Source organism: Phoenix dactylifera, chromosome 13 (genome assembly GCF_009389715.1).
Source record: "Phoenix dactylifera cultivar Barhee BC4 chromosome 13, palm_55x_up_171113_PBpolish2nd_filt_p, whole genome shotgun sequence".
In the NCBI taxonomy this organism is placed as follows: Eukaryota; Viridiplantae; Streptophyta; class Magnoliopsida; order Arecales; family Arecaceae; genus Phoenix; species Phoenix dactylifera.
In genome coordinates, this window is record NC_052404.1 from 7,307,254 (window position 1) to 7,330,635 (window position 23,382).

The following is a 23,382-nucleotide window of genomic DNA, read 5'->3' on the forward strand; positions in this document are numbered from 1 at the left end:
TAGACAAAAAAATACTTTTTGGCCCTTTTTTTTTTTTTTTTTTTTTTTTCAGATAGGACCTTAGCCCCCGTTTGAGAGTCTCCACAGTTCGACTTCTCATGTGTGACATTTTAACGACCCTAAATGCTCGATGGTTGGTCGTTGTCACAGCATTATTCTTCTTATTTGGTCGGGAACAGCAGGACCACCAGGTATCACCTACTATGCGTCCTAACATTGCATCCCAATTATCAAACAGTAAGCTAGGATAGCAGTATCTCTTTTTTTGTTTAAAAGAAAAGAGGGTCCCATCCATACGTTAAGTACTTAGGTATCAATATTATAAGTACTGGATAAATTATTACAAAAAGACGGCGGCCATGATGGTGCTTCTCCGTTCTTCCTTCGCCACATAATTTCTCGAGAGGTCCACTTTGTTTTCATTTATTTCTGTTTCCCATTTTAAGGTTACCAACCACCTCACATCCCAGCGGCCCCATCCCTCTCCGAAGCCCAAGTGGACTTTCTCAGGTGAGACCCAACAAACTAAAGTAATGCTCCCTCCTCAATCGGCATCTTCTCGGCTTTTCCTCTCCTCGTATTGAGCAGCAGAGCACAGCAGAACCCAACCCCACCATTACCAACGAAGTAAAATAAAACCAAGGAGAAACCAAAATACCCTCCTCAATCTCATTCCATCGGAATGATCCAGAATCAAAACGCATGAGTGTTGATTAAATATGAAAATTGAATGTTCTCCGTCTGATTTATTCGTTGGAGTTGCTAAATAAAATTTGTTGCTACGCTGGGGAGGTTCTCCTCACCTCCCTCTTCCCTTCTTTTTAGCCAAAAAAAAAAACTCATCCGGTGGCGGCTTTTCCTCTCCCTCTCCCCGCGTTTCAAAGCCAAGGAAAACTCGCACCAGATGGAAGTGGAGATCGTACGACCCAATTGTCTCCATGCGGACCATGCCCGGCACCTTTCAAAGCCTTTCTCTCTCGTTCTTCATGACCACCAAAAAAGAATCCCGGCAATAATGGTTCCGAATTAATTGGGACCAGGACAGGCGGAAGATGGCCTCCGGCAGCCGGCCGACGCAGTCCCAGCGGTCGGAGTCGGGGAGCAAGGCGATCGCGCAGTACACGGTGGACGCCCGCCTCCAGGCCGTGTTCGAGCAGTCCGGCAAGTCATTCGACTACTCCCAGTCTGTCCGGGCCGCGACGCCGTCGCAGTCGGTCCCGGAGCAGCAGATCACCGCCTACCTCTCCAAGATCCAGCGCGGCGGCTGCATCCAGCCCTTCGGAGCCACCCTCGCCGTAGAGGAACACTCCTTCCGCCTCCTCGCCTTCTCCGAGAACGCCCCCGACCTCCTCGACCTCCCCAACCCCGTCCCCTCCCTCGACCCCTCCTCCCCTCACCGCCGCCTCGCCCTAGGCTCCGACGTTCGCTCCCTCTTCAACCCCTCCTCCGCCCTCCTCCTCAACCGCGCCGCCTCCGCCCGCGAGATCACCCTCCTCAACCCCCTTCGGATCCACTCCCGCTCCTCCGGCAAACCCTTCTACGCCGTCCTCCACAGGATCGATATCGGAATCGTCATCGATCTCGAGCCCGCACGCAGCGAGGACCCCGCCCTCTCCGTCGCCGGCGCCGTCCAGTCCCAGAAGCTCGCCGTGCGAGCAGTCTCGCGCCTCCAGTCCCTCCCCGGCGGCGACATCGAGCTCCTCTGCGACACCGTCGTCGACCACGTCCGTGAGCTCACCGGCTACGACCGCGTCATGGTCTACAAGTTTCACGAGGACGAGCACGGCGAGGTCGTCGCCGAGAGCCGCCGCGACGACCTCGAGCCCTACCTGGGCGTCCACTACCCTGCCACCGACATCCCTCAGGCCTCCCGCTTCCTCTTCAAGCAGAGCCGCGTCCGGATGATCGCCGACTGCAACGCCATCCCCGTCCCGGTGATCCAAGACGAAAACTTGGCGCAGCCACTCTGCCTCGCGGGCTCCACCCTCCGGGCGCCGCTCGGCTGCCACGCTCAGTACATGGCCAACATGGGCTCCATCGCCTCCCTCGTCCTAGCCGTCGTCATCAGAGAGAGCGGCGGCGACGACGACGGCATCAACCGCAACGCTACCAAGCTCTGGGGCCTCCTCGTCTGCCACCACACCTCCCCCCGCTGCATCCCGTTCCCGCTCCGCCACGCCTGCGAGTTCCTCATGCAGGCCTTCGGCCTCCAGCTCAACATGGAGCTCCAATTGGCCTCGCAGTTGTCCGAGAAGCACATCCTCAGAACCCAGACCCTGCTCTGCGACATGCTCCTCCGTGGCTCGCCCACCGGGATCGTCACCCAGAGCCCCAGCATAATGGATCTCGTCAAGTGCGACGGAGCGGCGCTGTATTACCAGGGGAATTACTGCCCTCTCGGCGTTACTCCAACGGAAACCCAGATAAACGATATTGTAAAATGGCTGTCGGCCTGCCACGGGGACTCGACGGGGCTGAGCACCGACAGTTTGGCGGATGCTCGGTATCCGGGCGCGGCGGCGCTCGGGGATGCGGTCTGCGGGATGGCCGTGGCACAGATCACTCCGAGGGCCTTCTTGTTTTGGTTCCGGTCGCACACTGCGAAGGAGATCAAGTGGGGTGGCGCGAAGCATCATCCGGAGGACAAAGATGATGGGCAGAGGATGCACCCTCGGTCGTCATTGAAGGCGTTCTTGGAGGTGGTTAAGAGCAGGAGCTCCCCATGGGAGAATGCGGAGATGGACGCCATACACTCATTGCAGCTCATTTTACGGGATTCTTTTCGGGAAGCTGCGGCGGGGGCCAGCGATTCGAAGGCCATGATCGATGGTCAGTTCGGGGAACTGGAGTCGCGAGGAATAGATGAGCTCAGCTCAGTTGCGAGGGAGATGGTTAGGTTGATAGAGACTGCGGTGGCACCCATTTGTGCTGTTGATGCCGATGGGTGTATAAATGGTTGGAATGCGAAGGTTGCCGAGCTGACAGGGCTCCCGGTGGAGGAAGCTATGGGTAAATCACTGGCTAAGGATCTTGTCTTCACGGAGTCTGCAGATGTTGTCGACGAGCTTCTCTGCCGAGCCTTGAGAGGTAGAGTTCGTCTTTCCTCGTGCTTTTGTTGATCATCTGAGTATATATTTATTGTTGAAAAAATTATTGTCTAAAAATTACTATATTATTATTTTATAAAAAGTAATTTTTTAAAATAAATTCAGAAGATTGAATAGAGCTTGCCTGAAACGAGGCGTGTGGTATATACTTTCCTAAGAATGTAATTGACCTCCTACGTGCAGGTTTGCAGCAATCTCATCTTTAAGATACAATAATCCAACTCAGTTTGATTCTCTTCTAACGAGCATGATCACTAAGAAGGCTTGATCTGACCGACTCCCTCAGTTGCGCAAAAAATAAAAAAATATAGAAAGTAGAAATTTAAAAAATTAAAAAACTTTGTCTGTGGAAAAAAATGCTCGGAAGATGAGTATTAGTGAGAGAGAGAGAGATTGAACTTTTTTGGATTATCTCGGAGGAGTTTATTTTAGGGGTGGCAATCGGGTCGGGTCGGACATAAACAGATCGGGTCAGATGTTAAACGGGTCAGAAAAGTATAAATCTAAACTCGATCTATTTATTAAACAAGTTAGAAATTACAACCTAAATCTGACCTGTTTATTAAACTGAAAACCTGATCTGACCCGTTTAACCTGTTTAATAAACAGGTCGATTAAACAGGTTGGGTTTGCTTTTTCTAACCCGTTTAACCAAATGGAGAGAGAGAGAAAGAGAGATGGGAGGGTGGGTTGGAGGGGTTGCTTCTGGAGAAAGAGAGAGAGAGAGGTGGGGGGTTTGACGGAGAGAGAGAGATGGGGGGTTGGGGATCTTAGGGTTTCTTTCGGCAAGAGAGAGATGTGGAGAGATTGGAGGGTTCGACGGAGAGAGAGAGAAGTGGGAGGGTTTGATGGAGAGAGAAAGAGGTGCCTGCTTCGATAGATCAGGCCTAACTCAAGGCTTAAGGCTTGAGGGGGATGGATTGGTGGTGGCGGCGTCAGAGGAGGGTTTGGTGGTGGGGTTTGTGGGGTGGGGGGAGGATAGAGGGAGTGAGGCATACCAATTGAGAGGGCGCTTCTGAAGTCAGCGGCGATGAGGTCAGGGGCGGCGATCCTTGGATATCAGCGGAGAGAGTGAGGTCGAGATCGACGATAGCGGAGATGGAAAGATCAAGTTCCACAAGAAAGTGATTTGAGAAAAAAGTTGACCGCCACTGCCGCCAGAGCCATGGCCTTCTTTCCCATCTCTTCCTCTCTCTACTCCTTTGGCGTGCGGTCCCTGACCTTCCGAGGACCTGAGCGAGGCTGCGAGGGTCTTGAATCTCTTGATGTAGCCGTCGATGATCTCGTCCCAGGTGAGACTGGGATGGGGGGCTCGACGATGATGAGCCAGTGCTCGAAGTTGCACCGAGGGAAGAGAGCTCGAGCGGCGCTAGGTGAAGAATTCGGAGGAGAGCTGGAGAGGGACACTGAGGAAAGCCTGAGGACAAATCGATCATGCCCTCACGGTGAAATCGGGCCGAGGGCCCGAGGTGGAGTGCGATGCGGGCATGCGGCAGGGAGTTGGGCCGGCCCTGGGCCTTGTCTTCTGGCCCTTATCTATCAGCCTAACAGTTAAACAGGTTATACAAATTAAACGGGTCGGACATCTAAAATATGTATCTGACCGAATTAATAAACAGGTTAAACGGGTCAATCTGTTTACGACTCGAACCTGTTTAAGCCCAATCCAAACCTGTTTATGGCGGATCGAACACGGATCGAATTGGCGGGTCGGATCATATTTTGCCACCCCTAGTTTATTTATAGACTCTATGCGGCATTTTCAAAGATGTGATGTTGCTACAAAAATCAGAACTAATATTTTTTTCAAAAGAGTTGCAACTTTTTTTTTAGAAGCGTATTAAGAGTTTTAATATTTTTAAAATATCTAAAATTTAGAAGATAAAGTTGGTATATTTATTTTTTAAAATTACTTTTTTTAAAAAAATAAAACTCCAACATTTATCTATTTATTTATTTAGAGCTGACGGTTGGGGGCTGTAGCAGTGGTAATTGGTGTCTTGTTATTGTTGGAGATACATGCTCTAGCTCTGATAAAAATGCAAGCTTGCTTTTTATTATAGTCGAAAAGTCTGAATTGAGTATTACAATTCCATAAGATAGTCTATCGGGCACCGCAACTCCATGATTTGACAGGTAGAAATGTGTTTGATCTGGAGAATGATCATTCAAATCCATGCAGGTGAAGAAGATAAGAATGTGGAACTAAAGCTGAAGACATTTGGCTCGCAGCATTCGATGAATGCTATTTTTCTCATAGTAAATGCTTGTTCCAGCAGGGATAACACAAACAATATCGTAGGCGTCTGCTTTGTTGGCCAGGATGTTACTGGACAGAAACTGGTCATGGATAAATTCATTAGCATACAACGTGATTATAAGGCTATTGTACAGAGTCCTATCCCTCTGATTCCCCCTATATTTGCTTCGGATGAGAATGCATGTTGTTCAGAGTGGAACACAGCAATGGAAAATCTTAGTGGTTGGTCAAGAGGGGAAATGATCGGAAAGCTTCTGGTTGGAGAAGTTTTTGGCAGCTGCTGTCGACTCAAGGGTCCAGGTGCTCTTACAAAATTCATGATTGTCCTTCACAGCGCCATTGGAGGACAGGAAACAGACAAGCACCCGTTTGCATTCCTCGACAAGAATGGCAAATTTGTACAGGCGCTTCTGACAGCAAATACAAGAAGTAATATCGATGGCCAGCAAATTGGTGCCTTCTGCTTCCTGCAGACAGCTACCCCTGAATTGCAGCAGGCTCTTGAAATCCAGCGCCAGCAGGAAAAGCAAAGCCATGCAAGAATGAAAGAGATGGCTTATATTTGCCAAGAGATAAAATATCCCCTTACTGGTATTCGGTTCACAAACTCGCTGTTGAAGATGACAGATTTAAGTGATGATCAGAAGCAAATGCTTAAAACTAGTGCCTCCTGCGAGAGACAGATGATGAAGATTATAGAGGACACAAATCTACAAAGCATTGAGGATGGGTAAGTTTTTTTTTTTTTTCCCCACTTTAGATTGGAAAAGTATGCTGAACTCTGTCTATTTTGCAATTTTTTACCTCCTTGTTCTTATTCTACTGGATTTGGACAAATTGGATATTTATATAATGACATTGAGGAGAACTTGGAGAGGGCATTGATTTGGAGAACTTTATTTTGAATTTGTTTTGTCAATGCAGTCTGAGCATCCTGATTCTTAGCTCCACTTGTGCGTACGGAACACTGATTTGCTTCCATATTTAGTATTAATAGGAAAATTAGATACATTTCTTGATTTTATTCCATGTCATTCTCCATAGAAATTCTCAAACCTACTTACTTTCTAAACCATAAATATCATGCATTATCCCAGCAGCTTAGTTTTATGTCTGAAAGTAACAAGCAGAGGGACTACAAAGTTAACTCTGAAAATGGCCAGAAAACCCAACACAAAATGCATTGAAAAACATTGGGAAAAAAAAGCAAGAGAGGAACCTAATCAAAACTAAGTGGAATCTCATCCAGATCAATCAAATCTGAAATAATAAAATGCAAATCCTCAAGATTTTAAAATGGAAATACCCAGCAAGATTTTAAGTACAAGGAACGAATTTGGGTTGGAAAATGGCAAATAATAATGGCATGCTTGCTATTTAATTTGCTTTTGACAAATAGCTCAAAGATATTATGCATGATCGCTCGTGGCCGATTGACTTCAGAAAAGGTCGTTTGTACCTACTGTGCTCAAAGAAGTGGCTATTCTAAAGAAGACTGAAAAAAAAATAGTTAGAATCATTTCTCGCATTGACTATCTAATCCACCATTGATTTTGGAAATTCAGTTAATGATAAAGAAGTCCTCAAATAATTGCAAGGCTCAAAAAATTTTACAGCCACCATCTCTCCTTGGCTTGTTAAATTCTAATATTATTTTCACGAAGTTTATTGTTGATGGTATTGATGAACAGGTCCTTACATAATTACAAATGAAGTGGCAATTGTCATGTAACATGCAACTAATATTTATCATTTCTTAAATATGCACATAGTACAACATGTATGGTATTTTATCTTACAATTACATTGCATTCTTTAAGTAGCTCAAACCTGCATTGGTTTCCGTGGTTCTGTTTGGTATGCTAGCACATTAGCTAGGTCAGAACTCAAGATATGGGGCTTAAGGAATCACCCAAGGACATGCTAATGGAGAGTTGATGCTAAGGGCTTACAGAAATGGGATTAAGTTCATATACAATGCTAAATAGTTTGGGTGTGCTTAGTTTGTGTGAAAGTACTTGCAAGGCTTGTGATGCTTTTTAAGTGCTTGAGTTCATTGTAAAGAAGGATGTGTTCGGACTTGGTCATAGATCTGTTCACAAAGTGTTAGGATGAGATGCTTGGTGTGATAATTGGACACGCATACCATTTTAGAGGATCATTGCACTTGAATTTCTAGAAGGGTAATGTCTAACTTGGCTTTCAGAGGATAGTGCACAGTAATGTCTACACTGGCCTCAGGTTCATATACTCGTTAAAGCTGAAAAATTTTGTGAAAATGTTTCAATTATTTTTAGGGTTTTTTTACATGGATACCCTTCTAAAAATTCAAATTTTCATGAATACCCTCTTAAAATTTATATTTATTTCTGTACCCTCATAAAATATTGTTTTTGCACAAATACCCTCATACCATCTAGCACCGTTAATAAAAACCATATCTATTTTAATTAAAAATTAAATAAAATTTTGAAATTACTTTTTTGTCCTCCATCACGATCGTCTTATAAATGTTTCTTTTTACACATCTATCTGTTAAAGGTATTTTAGTCATTTTAATTTGAAACCGCTAATTTTTTAATGGTGTTAGATGGTATGGGTATAGTGATGGGCATCGGGCCGTGCCGGGCCGGCCCAGGCCCACCGGGCCACGAACTAAACGGGCCGTGCCTGGCCCGGCCCGCTTCGTTAGCGGGCCGTGCCGGCACGGCCCGCTCAGCGAAAAACGCAAGCCCGGCCCGGCCCCAGGCCCGTGGATTGGCAGGCCGAGCCGGGCACGGCACGAGACTGGCACGGCCCGTCTCGGGCGCAAACGGGCCGTGCCAGGCACGGCCCGTCTGGAGGGGGGAGAAAATAGCCGTTGGAAACGGCTATTTTTGGTTTTTTCCCAAAATACCCCTCCCAACAGTCCAAAAACGGCTAATTTGAGGGGGCGGCCCGGCCCAGCGCCCATCTCTATATGGGTACATATGCAAAAATGAGGATAAAAAAAAAGGTAAAATAGCAAAACAAGTATTTTACGAGGGTATACATGCAAATATCAATTTTGGAAGGGTATTCATACAAAATTCGATATTTAGGAGGATATTCATGCAAAAAACTCTTATTTTTAACAGTTATTTACCTGTGTCTGATGTCATATCTTGGTAAACATAACCAGGATAATTTTGTTCATAAAACATCGTTCCAACATCGTTCCAACTGAAATTGATAAAGTTGCATTCATTATTTATTTGATAGGTGAGGCAACTATGTAATTCCATACTGTTAGACAATTAGCTAATTAGCCACTTTACATGTCAAAAGTTCAAAGTATAGCATATTTCATAAGCCACGCACTTCATGGAACTTAAAAAAGTTTCTTATGTTGTGCTAGTTTATTTTCTTATAATTTTCATTTGTATCTTGTAGCATTTATATATGTTTTTTTTATCTTATTCGACTGAATATTTTCTCCTAGTTTAACTTGTTTTGGTTGAGACCAATGATTAAAATTTTGTGATATGGGGTTATACTGTCCCCTGGTTGATAGGGTATGTATCGTGCCTCATATGATACTGGCCCAGTGTGTCTATCAGCACAAGTAGGGCCAGCCAGTATGGCCTATTTTGGTCCCCATTTTTCATTTTTTTCCTTTTTTTGTTCTTTTATTGCTTTAATGCTGAGTTTATGCAAAAGATGGTAAGTTTATTTATTTGAATGCTTGAATCATCTTATGTGGTAACTTAAGTTGTTGGTATGCCTTGGGCTCACCCTCACAAGTTGATTTTACTCCTAATTTGAGTGTTCTAATCTTTCGATTGGAAGAAGTAATGAGTTGCACCAACATCAGTTTGATGTTATTAAGATTGCTTTTTCCTTGTGTGTTGAAAGCTTGTCCATTGTTGTTTCACATGTAATTATTGTGTAATATATAATTTTGTGTAACTGATCCAAAAAAATATATTACAAAACTATATTTGTGCACTAATGATTCAAAATTTCAAACATAATTACTTTGTTGTAAATCAGTGAACTAATAATAATATTGGGATCATCAAGATTAGAAAGTCTGCCTGTATAGCTTAATTAACAAATGAAAAGAGAATGTGTTTTTAACATATTTTTGAACAACGGTTGCCATGTTTTGGAAGCTATCTTGGAGAAGGTTTTGGTGTTCAACCCAGAACACCATAATTTCTTTGATTTTGATCCTGAATTCATACCTTAGGGCATAAATCTGATATTAATACACCATATAGTCAAAGAAAACACAATCCCTACTCGATATATTCAAATTACCCTTGATTTTGGGTTGGATTTCTGCAAACAATTGGAAAAAATAAAGCAAGGAATGCATTACCCAGCTAGAAGCTACATTCCAGCGGCCTCACCAGATTTCCTAGCAATTCACACTGTAAATGTGCAACTTCTGAAGGATGAAGATTCCTAACTCTGAGCTTTAGCAAAAAAAAAAAAGGATTCCTAACTCTGTCAGTCCTTGTCTCACCTTGAAATTCTGCAGAGACGACCAAGTTTCAAGGTGTCTTACTCAGTGTTGAGCAAATCACCCTTGGTTCAGGACTGACCTGCCCTGATCTGGTACGAAGGTGCTCTAGCCTGGTTCACCAAATTGGAGTTTACTGAATCCCCACATACTGGTTCTTGGCCGATACAGATACATCAGACTGGTAAAAAATCTTTGGTTGAAAGTAGCTGAAATAAATCGAAACTACCGAAACATTCCATCATGTGGTTTGTCCAAAACATTCTTTAGAACTAAAATTTTAGACATGATGTATTCTTTGGTGAAAGAGCTATCAAGTTTGTGACAATAGGTTGTGGGAGTTCAATTTTAGTAAACCTACATGTTTTCTTATCTAAATGGACTATGCTGTCGTTGATGAGATCAGGCAGAGAATACGCCACTGTTAATTCTGATCTTCTTCCCTTTACCCCTCCCCCCAACCAATTAGGGGTTAAAAGAAATTGAGGTTGTGTGTTTGGACAGCGTAACATGCAAGTCTGGATGTTTTGGAAAAAAAAATTAATTATTTCTCGACTTGACATCAACCCTTTCAATTAGTGCCAACTTCCTGTCCTAAGGCAACTTTTAAGCAAGAGGGTGTTTTTGTTGGCTCTCAATTCGACATCAACCCTCAGAATTAGTGCCCCAACTGGGGAAACTTTTAGGCAAGAGAAGAGCCAACTTTATTGGCTATATATTTTGAGCTAATGCAATCAGGGAGTCATCCTCCGAGCTTCCCCTAGACAAGTATGTACATGCCTTAGTCAATAATTCATTGATCATTGTGAAGCACCGACTCCTACAACCAATTTAAGCATCAGAAATTCACATTATATAACTATATATGTATGTATATGATATTTGTGATTTCATATACATGTATGAATACAAGTGTCTATATGGCAATGTATGAAAATACCTGAGATTGCATGCATCATTCATACTTAGATGTAGAACTACACTACACTTAAATTATCACTCACTGTGTATGAAGGTTACATTTTAATAGGTCATATCATGATAGGATTTTAAGTCATATATTTTTGCTTATTTCTTTCTCCTCATCTAGGTATTTTTTAATATCTGATGCCGTTTCTGTACCTTATGTTTGGATAGATTGTGCTATTGCCATGAGTTGCCACCATTTTTACAGTACCATATCCATGGTTAACTTGGTAGTGTTACTACCTACCAACCTTGCACACTGGACTAATTTTGCTTTTTTGAAATCAGTTCGTTGATGCTCGACAAAGGTGAATTTCTGCTTGGAAGTGTTATAAATGCTGTTATTAGCCAAGTGATGATTTTGCTAAGAGAAAGAGGTTTACAATTAATTCGGGATATTCCTGAAGAAATTAAAATAATTTCTGTATATGGAGACCAAGTCAGAATTCAGCAAGTCTTGGCTGACTTTTTGCTGAACATGGTGCGGCATGCACCATCACCAGATGGGTGGGTGGAGATCCACGTTAGACCAAGTTTGAAGCAGAATTCTGATGGAAAAGAAGTGGTGTTTTTCCAATTCAGGTCTGCAAGCTATATTGCTATTATTCCTTAGCATGTTGACATGCATAAGTAGAATTGCTACGTATTGTAGATTTGTTACTTTTGGAAGATCAAAATTTAATTGTTTGTATAAACATAGAATCAGTATACTATCACGTATATGACTGGAAGGCTTGCATATGTGATGCCCTGTATTTTTTCCTGCTTATTAAGACATATATGGCTCATCTGACAGTTGTAAGAATCACAATCTTCTACTGCGATCATATCATTATATAAATCTTAAAGCAATAAGCCTTCTTTTCCTTTTCCTCTTTTTAAAACTCAAAGAGTAAATATATGTGGGTTCTATTTTATCTATTGCTTTCCTAATCAAGTTGTTGTTTACCACATATTGTATTAGAATGTTGGGATCAAATCATTAAAAAAAGTTAGAGAATGTGGTGAGTCAACCAAGTGTTGAATCCTCTACTCTCTATGAACTCATGATTTTTTAAAAAATTTTAAGTTCATGTTTACTTACATGCTTCTTTCCTATAATTTTATGCGGACTGATGTCATGATAGATATGGGGCATTTGTTTATATTTATAACGTGTGGCGAATTCTTATGTATTAGTTCTGCATTTAATGCTGGAAATTAAACAACTTCTCTGAATTGCTATTAGTGGATTTAGCTGGCTAGGATTGTGATATATGTTATCATGTGCACTATTGATTTACTGTACTTACAATTACAAATGCTAGATCATGTCAATTATGAAATCCCTGAGCCAGTTGTTTGTTATAAGGTTCAGTTATCAAATTGTACTTGGTATAGTGAGCATGTAAAAGTAATACTTCTTTTAGTCACGAAAAAGTAATTTAAAGAATATACTAAAAGAAAGGTGTGCTGGAAAAAGGAGAATATTGCTAATGCATCACTTGCAAATCTGTAGGTGTTCCAAAAAAAAAATTGCTCTAAACTTCCAATTTCATGGAGAATTATTTATGGGCACCAAAACTTGTTTTAAGACCTATTCTAATGATGTTAATATTCTCTCTAAAAAAATGGATACAAGCATAACTTCTTCAGATCAAAAATTTAAAAACCTTGTAGACTGAAGGCTTAGAAAAAAAACTCAAACAATTGACAAACACAGACAAAATTTCATAAATAATCTCTGCGCTTTCTGCCATCATACTTGTTTCTTGTAAAGCCAAAACGTAACTTGTTTTCTGCCAAGATGCAATATATGGGGGTTGAAAACATTCGATTATTTCTATTGCAGTTTCATACCTTTACAGTCAGACATAATTATGTGCATTGGCCCCACTATTCTCTTATGTTTATTCTTTTCTATCAGCAACGACAATGAAGGAGAAGGAAGATGTATTGATGTGCAAGTTATTTTGCATGTCATGTGATGTCCTATATCTTAAAATTTTAAGCCTGGTTTCATTCCGATAGTTTTATGGCTTCTGCTGCTCGCTTTCTTTTGGGCAAAAAAATAATGATCAGATGTTTGTTTTTTATGACTCAGGATTGTTTGCCCTGGTGATGGCCTTCCACCAGAACTAGTGCAAGATTTGTTCCATGACGCCAGGTGGGTGACCCAGGAAGGCATTGGTCTGAGTGTAAGCAGGAAGATCCTAAAGCTGATGAAGGGGGAAGTCCAGTATACCAGGGAGACAGAGAGATGTTTCTTCCTCATCTCCATGGAACTTCCCACTTGTCAGAGGTGAAAGCAGAGGGAACTAATCGCAGTCAGAGGTATGTAATTCTCACTAACTGATGCCGTATTAAGCTGTGGCGCTAGTAAATCATGCTCGGTGCTCTGGTGCTGTACCGAGTTCAATGTAGATGAGCTAGCCCCAAAAGCTGAGGGGCATCTAATTAGCGAACTGCTCAGAACCTCTCCATTCACATCAGGAACTTCATTGGAACTTCATTAGCTGACTGGGAAACTGTTATGGTAATTGCTATTGTATGAACAGTTGCTTTCTCAAGTTTTTTGCGCAAGCTTTTTCCCATATTATCATGAGCATGCCTATGATCTTGTTTATTACTCTTATAAAGCATGTAGGTGACACGGCAATGTGTAACTGTATTACTCCCGTGTTGTTGTTGACTTGATGCTCTTGAAGTATCCAAGCCGGAGATGCTAATGGTGGCTTCATCTATTGTATATGGCTCTAACATTGGGAATGAATGAATTGCTATGGAAAGTTTCAATAGCTTTAGAGGTCCCATCTTTCTAGTCTTCATACATTACTATTTTGTCTGATAGAGAATAGAGATGATTTCTTTTCTGATGGAACTGATAGGGAAAAAGAAAAGAATTCATCTCTATTTTGTCTGATAGAGATGAATTCGACTAGGAAACTTGCCCATTAGAGTGGTTTGAACTTAAAGGCCTTGCAGAATTGGTGTTGGTGGATGTACATAGGTGTCAAAAGTTTGATACACAGCAAGCTTTGATGTTGCTAATCAATCAACATAACAGCAAAAATTACAAGTAAATGAGGATAATCATTTATTACTGATTACTGATGGATCAATAAATTAAGAAAAAAAATGCTATGGTGCGTACTTATTGGAGAAATTAAAATAATTTTTTCTTACCGATGGCAGCTATCTTACCGACTTTATTCAGACTGAATTATGAGCGGGAGGTTATCAAAGGTCTCCAAGCAAAACGAAACCGCTGACTTCTCTTTTGTCATGGTGGAAACCTATCTCTAAACCCCTAACCCTAGACTAGGGTTTCTCCGCCTCGCGCCTCGATCCCATCAAACTTGAAGAGAGTGAGGGCGGGATAGCCATGGCGCCCCTTTGCCACTTGGCTCTACTCTTCCTCTCCTCCTATTTGCTCTTCTCGCAGGCGGATTCGGCGCCGCAAGCCTTCCGGCAAGATCCCGGCCATCCTCACTGGCACCATAGCGCACCTTCCATGATGTTCAAAACAGCGTCCACGCCAAACGTCCGCCGTATGCTTTATACCCACGCCGAGTTGATCTTCATTTCTGATCAGTTTTGTAGGTTGGTCTTTGAATCAGATCAGAAGTATGAAATCAAAATTCGTGAACCCTTGAAGTGGAATTTGTCCATGTTGAATGAACTGGACATGGTCTTATGTGAAATCTATGGGTTATGATTTCAAGAAAAGGAAATTTCTGATGTATGCCCGGAAGAAAATCATATAGGGATCACTAAATTAGTTAGCTTCATCTCAATCTTGATTGGACTAAGAGATTGGGAACATTGACTTGCCACTTGCCAAGCTGCAGCTTAGAAGCTGCTGCTGCTGTCTAATGAAAGATAGCTTTATGCGAATTTGATGTAGAAAGGAAAACGGCAAAAAGTACTTTTTAAAGATCTATGCCTGTGAAAACACTAAAACAAAGAAAAAGAAGCGTGTAATATAGGAACAGTTACCAGCCAAGTATGAATTGGTTCACTTCTAGATGGATGTCTGCAGTAGTGGAGATTGGTGGAAGTTTGCTCCACTTTTGAGAGAAGCCCAAGATGCATTTTAGTTGAAAAAGGAATCTCCAGACCTATTGTATTATACCTCTCAAGTAGTGTCCTAGGCAAACCAAAACCGCAACATCTATTGCTATGAATTTTATTGCATGTAATCATCATGTCGCAAAAAGAATAAATGCTGCCTGAAATATTGTAGGATTTCTTGATCCTTCTTAACTGTATTTACATTTCCTTCCAATTATCAGTCAGAGATAGGTCCACCAATAAGAATTACTGTTTGATTATGACTTGCCTTCCTCTAACATAGTACTAATTGAAATGATCAATCCTGCTTTTCAATAAGTTTGTGGATGTTCTATGTAGAATTGGAAACAAGAATCTGCAATTCAAGACATAGCATGAGATGATATCTTGCTCAAGGCACGCAGGGAAAAGTTTCAAGGTTCTGCCAATCTTTTTCCTATGATCAACCATCAGATTTCCATTCAGGAAACCGCTAACATGAGCACATGTTTCTGTTAATTTACTTCTTTTCCTTTCCATAATTAATAACTGCAACTAGAATAGCCACAACCATAGAGAAGGAAATATGTCTTTGAATAGAAACTTTGCTTATAGATATGTATATCTAGCATTATCACATACTGCTTGTTAGTCCAATCTATATTTGGCTAAAAGCAATTGATGATGAAGATCCCTTGTGATATTTACTTAAAGAATCTTGCTTGCAACATAAGCTGGTGCAGATAGAACCTTTTCTTTACCCTTATCCCTTTTCTTAACAAGTTTCAATTATAGTTTTTTTTCTAGGATTTAAAAAATCTGAATATTTGGAGCGAAAAAATTGTTACAAGTTTACAAAGAGCAGCAAAAGTAAACAGAAGTAATAGTGAAGTTTTTCTTGTTCCCATATAAAGTAGTGTTAGGATCAGCTTCCCTAAAATTCCTGATGTTTCATGAGATCATTTTTTATGCATTAGTGTTTGGCCTAATAATGCTATCACATGTACAGGGCAAGTGTGTCTGCTAGATTTTCAGATAGTAACAGAACTATGGATGGACCAAAAGAAGCATGAACCGATTAATTAGTAAATTGATCCAGCTCTTTTACAATAGTTAATAAGTCATCATTTAACAAAAACAAACAAATTTATCGGCAGTTCATAGTAACTAAAATGATGCACATTTCACTGGATATGAAAGAAGCATAAAATGTACAGGGTACAGCTAACAATTTCATGCAGGCAACTAACCTATAGTTCCAACCCAAACGCATGCAACAATTCTTATTCAATGCCTCTGATTGTTAAGTTAACCAAGCCAGCTGGAGAAGCATGTCAAGAACCTTCACAGAATCACCATGAGTTGGCTGCTATCTGCAAAACATGACCAATAAAGTTTGGCTGTCACTAATTCAATTAAATATTGCATGTCTTGACATTCTTACATTTTCCAAGTGCGATATAGCAAAAGTTCATGTACCAGAGAAAATAGCGAACATGGAAAGAATAGGGGAAGAAAATCTGATAGTGTATGCATATATTGGCAACTTAAAAAATAAATATTTCTCACTTCTCAACAATGCTAACAGATGGCATGCTGTAGACATATTCAAGACTCAAAGCTTCACAGACTTCATTAATGTAAACCATCTCCACATACAAAGTTGCAGTGACAGGAATACCACTCAGGTTAGAAAAAACTAAAAGTCAAGAACAATGCAGAACAGTATCCTATGTAACATTTAAACCGGTCTGGATGCTTGAATTTTCCTCGTCCACAAAGTCATATGCCAATTATTTGCTATTTATTCAAGCAATACACAAAGATCAAATTAGCAAGGCAACAACAATGGGAAGCATGCAAGTTTATTATAAGTTTCATCTTCTTCCTCCTGACACCTTCATGACTTCATCGTTTTTCCTTAAGAAACAAAAGGAAAAAAAAAACTTGAGGACTGCTTTCTCGACCTTATCTAGCTCCTCCTAGAACTTTTCAAACTGGATGCTATCCAAATCATTCCCCTCAGCATCCCAACAGACCAAAAATGCTATTGGTAGTATAAAAGTCTTATGAATACAGAATATTTATTAGGTCATGAGGAAATAACCAAAATATAATTTTTAAATTTTATGGTTATAGATATGTAAAAATTGTTCTTCACTTTGAGTGCTAACATACCCATGTGAATTAGCCGGCATGCACACTTTGAGCTACGAAATCATCGAACCGCCAAGCTTTGTCCCTCAAGCTTGAAATGATTTCCTCAGATATATCATTAATCATCAGGGGCGAGGACTTCTCCATCCGATCAAACCAGTCCCCTAGCGTCATCTTATCCATATTTTCTTCTCCCTCCTCTTGCCTCACCTCCCCTGCTCCACTCTCAGCCAATTTCAACGCTTCACAAGATTTACTAGCTTCCAGCCTCAAAATATCCCCCTTTGCAGCAGCTTCTACAGACTCCAAATTAGACACCGGAACTAAACCCAGCGGCCTCACCTCCTCATCTTCCTCCTCCTCCTTTGAAACCCTAGCAGAAGCAGCCCTCATCGCAGGCCTTCTTCTCCCTCTCCCCTTCCCTGCATTCTTCAGCGCTTCAGCACTCTCCTCCTCCAACACCGCATCCAAGATATCATCTTTCTTCGGAACCGTAGCAGAAGCAGCAGTCTTCCTCGATCTCCCTCTCGCCCTCCCACCATTTATCGCCAGCGCTTCACTGCCCACGTCCACGGTCGCATCCGAGGGCCGCTCGGCCCCAGGTCTGGCCGGAGGCGCTCCCCTCCGCCTCCCTTGCCGCCGCACCCCAGTCCTCTCCTCCCCCTCCGCCGCCGCCGCATCAATATGGGGCTCTTCTCCAGCGATCCTGACGGAGATGGAGGTCGTCTCGCCGATCTTGATGGAATCGCCGTCGGAGAGGGGGAACGGGATGGAGGGCCGGATATTGGCATCGTTGACGATGGTGCCATTGGAAGTATCGAGGTCGGAGACGACCCACCGGGAGGTCTCGCGGAGAAACTCGAAGGCGAGGTGCTTTTGGGAGACACCGGGGTCCCGGATGGCGAAGGTATTGCCCTTCACGACACGGCCAATGCGGGTGCGGGCTCCGGGCTTGCACTCCAGCATCTCGCCCTCCTTCGGGCCATTCTCCACGACCAGCCTCAGGATAGGATTCTCCATGGAGAAGAGGAGAAGAAACCAAACCCTAACCCAAGATCGAGAAAGGAACTGGGGAAGAGGGAAAACAGAGGGAATTTGAAGCTCTTAAATTGGAATCGGCGTTTAAACTTGTGGCTATGATTCATTCCTGCACAACGAACGCCGAATTAGAGCGAATCGGTGATTCGGTGCATCCATCCGGTTGGTGATGATAATTTAACAGCTAATTGAGATATGGGCCTTAAAAAGATGAAAAAAAAAATAATAATAATAATTTGGTAGGAGTTATCAAACTAGAAATAGAAAAGTAGCATTTCGATGGCAATCTCCCATGGCCATGATTTATGAAAAATAAAAACCAATGGAGAGATGGAAAGCTACTTTTCTATTGGTAGAAAATTAAAATCTTTTTTTTTTCAAAAGTATCCTTAAGCCCCCAAAATTTATGGGGTCTCATGCGTCTCTTTTTAGTATTTCTTTGGTCAATTACACTTGCCTAGACCTTCCTCGAATCTCTGCAGAGGAGTTCTAACAATAGGTCCTCCAGACTGTGGGGCACCAGAGCCCTTATATTGTCAATTATATCTAGCTTGTTAGGAACGCCTATATCTTCCAGAAAAGTAGAAAAGCAGTGCGGCTTGCCTTGGAAAAGACGTTGTTGCAGGTTGCTAAGGTTACCTCTTTCTTCTATGACTGAAGAAATTGAGATAACTGAGACATCTTGGATTCCTTTTATGCTCCTGCAGCGATCTAGTTGGTTTACATCATCTAGAAGCCCCCACCTCCGAGCTTCCTCAAAGTCAACTTCGATAATAATGTGATAGGTGACGGTAGTAAAGATAGAGCTAAGTTTATAATCCGAAGTTCGGACTCTAGGCTGGTCGCATCTAACGGAAAGCTGATCTTTAATGTCCTAGCCTCAGAAGCAGAACTAAGAGCAGCCTGGGCAAGTATTACCAAAGCGATGCAGATTTTGAGGGCTGACCTCATTGCCATCGAGGATGACTTAGTGACAGTGATCAAACGAATCTAGAATCAGACGAGTTTCGGAGCTGCTCATTCGTTCTTGCATGATATCTAGAGGAGTTCGAGGGAGTGTCTCCTTGATAGCCAGGCATATCTATCAAAGCGAACAGTGCCGCACATTGGATTGCCTCATTTGCGATGGAGCACTTTGAAGAAATGCTTTGGACCGACATGCCAGCTATCCTGTTCGCGTTGCTTCATACTGGACATGTATCATCCATCCTTATTATAAAAAAAAAGGCATCCGCTTTCTATACCTTGTGGTATGAAAAAAGAAGAGCTCTAGCGTTAAGGAAAGAATAGAAGGAACTAATTGAAAATTCCCCGGAGCTAGAGCGCTTCCAAACCGGGACATCTACGAATCTTGTAGCCTGGATTGACGCCATAAGGATAAGGGTCGTGAGATCTTATAGATCCCCTTTTTTGATGGAAGGTGAGATCTTATAGATCATTGTGCTCTTTTTCGGTCAGAAGCCCAGCTAACTCGATCCTCCATTCCCTCTTCTGCTCCACTGTGAGGCCGCCGAGGGGTTCCTGCTCACTGCTCTTTGATAAAGTTCCGTAAAGAAAGATGAGAGTGATATCTCACCTAGCCAAAATCCTCCCAAAACTTGATGTTGATTCCACTACCCAATCTGATCATTTCTACAAGTCCAAAAAGAAGATAGGTCTTTGGAGACATTCTTCCGCAGAGGAAAACGGAATTGCATTGATCTTATTCTCATCCCCATTCTTTTTCTATTGTACTAAGCTGATTAGCCGGAGGACTCTTCCTTGCCTTAGAATTTGTAAAATTTCTGGGAACGAAAGAAAGTAATAAATATTCTAACAAAACAAAGAAAATAAGAGTTGGAACTTGGAGGACTGCAAATAGCTAGACGTGGAATTCGAAATAACAGAAATGCATTTTTTTTCTTTTTTTAAAGCCAGCTGCATGATTCTTGCCTCACCCTTACATAAAAGAGAAGAAGCACAGGAGGCAGTGGGCTGGGCCTAAGAAGAGAATCAATCCACAAAGAGATAAGTTAGGCCCATTGCTGAGTAGAACGCCGGTGATCTGAGTAGATCATTCGGAATGGGATTAAGGCTTCTTGTGAAAGAAGTCCGTGCCAAGAGAGTGGTATCCAAGTAAATTATTTGCTAGTTGTTTGCTGGGTTTTGCTTAGATTTCAACCGGGTTTTATGATGGTGGACATGGCAAGAGATGGAAGCGAAGATGGCATGGACAGGTTTGTGGGTTTGATCCGATAGGAGCGAACCTAAGTAGACCGCCAGGGAAGCTTAACCAAATTGGTCTTGTCGATTGGAGACTACAATTCCAATGACACGGCAATCAAATAGTTCTTTTCTTTTCTTTTCCCTTCTCATAATCCTTTCATAAAAGGATAGAACCTACCTGTCCTCTTTTAAAACGTTCCAAGACGGGTGTCAGAATTGAAATATTTTATAATTATCAATTTAGAACAGATAACAATGATCTCAATTTATAACAATCAACGAGTACTAAACAACCTGCAACTCTGAAAAAAAAAAAAGAAATACCATAGCCTACAAGAAGTTCCCAAGTTTACTTCTTTGAACACATATTCGACCCTGATTTTTTTTTTTTTTGAATAGATCTTAGTATAAGACCACCGGTGTATGTTTTATTAAATGGCTTGGGTTTAGGATTCAATGGCTAACCCATTTAGCTAATAGATTAGATTCAAGTATGAAGTTTTTCTCTAAAACCTATATCTCGCCGCCTGAGCCTAACCCCCCATAATCATCCAGAGAATCTGTTATGATGGCTTGTAAACTTCTGGTTGTATTTTGTTGGATTAATCAGTTAGGAAGATATTAGAGAAAATATTAACAATAGGTCAAGAACTGATCGCAAAACTAGCCAAGAACTAGAATGGACAATGCTAATCCATCCCTTGACATAGTTCTCACTGCCAAGAGCATAGCTGCAGATATTTTCATTTATTTCTAATAGCGTAACAGTGCATTGCACACGAGAGGTGGATCCCATGAAGAGAGTGCCAAGTCACAACTGGTCACATATGCTACACCTATAATACAGACATAACATAGTTTGGATTAACATAGAATCCAAATTAAAATTTGTTTCTGCTTCTGTTTCTCTATAAAGCAAACATTGTTTAGAATGTTGGATATGGTATTCCTCTACGTGAGACAATTCATTGGAAAATAACTTGTTTTCAAATAATATCTTTCTTAGTTTCTTGCTAATTCTGGCTTGTTTTCCACTTAGGAGTTTGGACTGAAAATTCTATAAGATTCATGAGCTAGTACAACAGATTTAAGACTGGTTAGATTTATAAGGAGAAAAAAAAATCTAAGATTTTTTGCTAGTTGCACTGGTCTTAGCCCATGAATCTCATAAAATTTTCAGTTCATTCGTCCAGAATGAACCCCGAACAATCAGTTCAGACAGAGGGACATTCAAAAGAATTTATTTAACATAATAATTTTGTATACAGCACGGATCGTCCAGTATTTCTACAGTGCCGAACATTGGGCATGACATACGATTGGAGAGCCCAACCTGTTCAAGTCTTTCCCTCACGGGAATCCCTCAACGTTCGCCATGAGAACTGGGATATAATTAAATTGTAAAAAAAAAAAATCAAAAAATGCCTAGAATATAATTGGATCATAACGCAAGTGTTATTGGATTTTAAGAAGTCAGAACCCGAAGGAAACAGAGGGCAAAGTCAGACAATGCTTTCTACGCAAGTCCATTTCCATCAAAAGTATTCACAGATACACTGCCCCGAGCCCAGTGCATTTCAGCATCCTGCTGAAATCAAAAACCTTTAAAAAAATATATTGAGAGACGTGAACAATAAATAACATATGACAAACCGAATACAAATATTTGTTTTCTTGAAGAGGGTCCTCAGCTGTATATGCTTATAGGTTTCATCAGTGATTTAAGTTCAGGTCTCAAAGATTCCATGCCATCATAGGACCCCTTCCAAAAATCCAAACACTAAACCAAATCAAGTCCATTTACAAAAGAAAAAAAAATAATACAAATCTACCTAAACGAATGAAGTAAATTTCGGAGAAATTATTCGCTGCACCACACAGTGATATCGAGTGGTGTAGCGACTTATCATCTCCTGAAATACTAATTTAGCCCTTTCGAAAATCCTAGCCCCAAGGCTGTAGATAAAAGGATAGGTTCATCAAGAGGGCTCTTCGTATTAATAGAAAAACAACAACAAAAAATAAATAAATATTCGATATGATAGAGAAGAAATTGTTAGAGATCAGAAAATTTCATACCTCAAATCGTCGTCCGGCCCAAGGAGACGCTTCGCCGCTCCCCACCACTCCTTTTGTAGATCATTCCAGAAATGAGGGTTTCGTTCAGGTAAGGGAAAAACCCTCGTTTCAATCTCGATTTTACGAGAACGCCACGGATGGGTAGCCGCTAGATCCGCGTGAAAGTACGGTCGGGCTGATTGGTCCAATGACATCATTGCTTACGTGCTTGCTGCTTAGATTTTTCCGATCCGCTATTCGTCCAATTCCTGGGAGCTTTGCCCGCGTGATGTTGACGCTAGGGGCGACCCCGTCACCGCCCGCGGCGCGAGGGCCCCCAGACAACTCGCATCCTGGAAAGTAGTGTTTATAAAGTGGAATCTCTGGTGAATGGATGTCTCGTGAGTGAGACCTCCACGCCTTCAGATCAAAAGTAATATTAAGGCTAGGTGGAAGGAACGAAGAAAAATACAAAGCTGGGCTAGTTATCATGAGCTGGTCCAACCACAACTTGGGCTGAATGGATTGGGACAATAAAGGATCAATTCAGTTGACTTTGGTCTAGAAAATGTCATGCCAGCTTCGACGCAACCAAAACAACTCTTAACAAAATTGAATCATTAATATCAAGCATAAATCTAGGGTAAGTAAAAAACATTAGATACAATTGAAATTCTTATATCATTTAGGTCGATATCACCTAAACAAGCTAGGCTCAATGCAAATTGTGTTTTAGATTAAAATTGTGGAGCTAAGCTAAGTTTTTAGTTAGATGATCAGTTGTATCGTTACATTATATTACTAAAAATTTATTTGAATGGTTGAACTAAAATTTTCATTAGATTTATGGATTTAGCCAGTAAAAATAGTAAAATTATAGGATTATGGATTTGGCTGGACCTATACTCATAAATATCTAGAAATAACTTTATAGTGGAGTAGCTTGAATTTTTTTAAAAAAATTTAATTTAATTTAATTTATAATTTTATAATTTTACTTGTTGTACTCGTTTAATGTATAATTTTAGTAAAATTCAGTCTAACCATCCAAACGAGGGTTACAGAATCTATTA

General features: G+C 41.4%; 2 protein-coding genes and 2 non-coding genes across 13 annotated transcripts; 1 reads left to right on the forward strand and 3 right to left on the reverse strand.

Moving 5' to 3' along the window:
- Positions 1 to 419: 419 nt before the first annotated feature.
- On the forward strand, positions 420 to 13,596 carry LOC103720657 (phytochrome B-like). The gene is made up of 4 exons (XM_008810479.4): positions 420 to 3,087; positions 5,290 to 6,097; positions 11,108 to 11,401; positions 12,903 to 13,596. The coding sequence occupies exons 1-4, from the start codon at positions 1,053 to 1,055 to the stop codon at positions 13,102 to 13,104; spliced, it is 3,339 nt and encodes a 1,112-aa protein (XP_008808701.1). The 5' UTR covers positions 420 to 1,052; the 3' UTR covers positions 13,105 to 13,596.
- LOC103720656 (FHA domain-containing protein At4g14490-like) lies at positions 5,592 to 22,442 on the reverse strand. Of its 10 annotated transcripts, XR_003388207.2 has the most exons (5): positions 22,331 to 22,434; positions 17,030 to 18,155; positions 16,102 to 16,224; positions 9,857 to 10,062; positions 9,506 to 9,761 (listed from the first exon to the last, which is right to left on the reverse strand). XR_003388207.2 is itself a non-coding variant. In XM_008810478.3 (3 exons), the coding sequence occupies exon 2, from the start codon at positions 18,026 to 18,028 to the stop codon at positions 17,039 to 17,041; it is 990 nt and encodes a 329-aa protein (XP_008808700.1). In that variant the 5' UTR covers positions 18,029 to 18,155; positions 22,331 to 22,433; the 3' UTR covers positions 15,906 to 16,224; positions 17,030 to 17,038. The 10 variants fall into 10 exon arrangements, 1 of the variants encoding a protein (XP_008808700.1); XR_005514524.1 differs by lacking the exons at positions 9,506 to 9,761; positions 9,857 to 10,062 and adding an exon at positions 5,592 to 5,978; XR_606207.4 differs by lacking the exons at positions 9,506 to 9,761; positions 9,857 to 10,062 and adding an exon at positions 5,930 to 6,037.
- On the reverse strand, positions 21,751 to 21,839 carry LOC113463613. The gene has a single exon (XR_003388210.1). It is a non-coding gene; the product is annotated as a small nucleolar RNA snoR118 (small nucleolar RNA).
- Positions 21,935 to 22,010, reverse strand: LOC113463612. Its single transcript, XR_003388209.1, has one exon. It is a non-coding gene; the product is annotated as a small nucleolar RNA R66 (small nucleolar RNA).
- Positions 22,443 to 23,382: the final 940 nt, after the last annotated feature.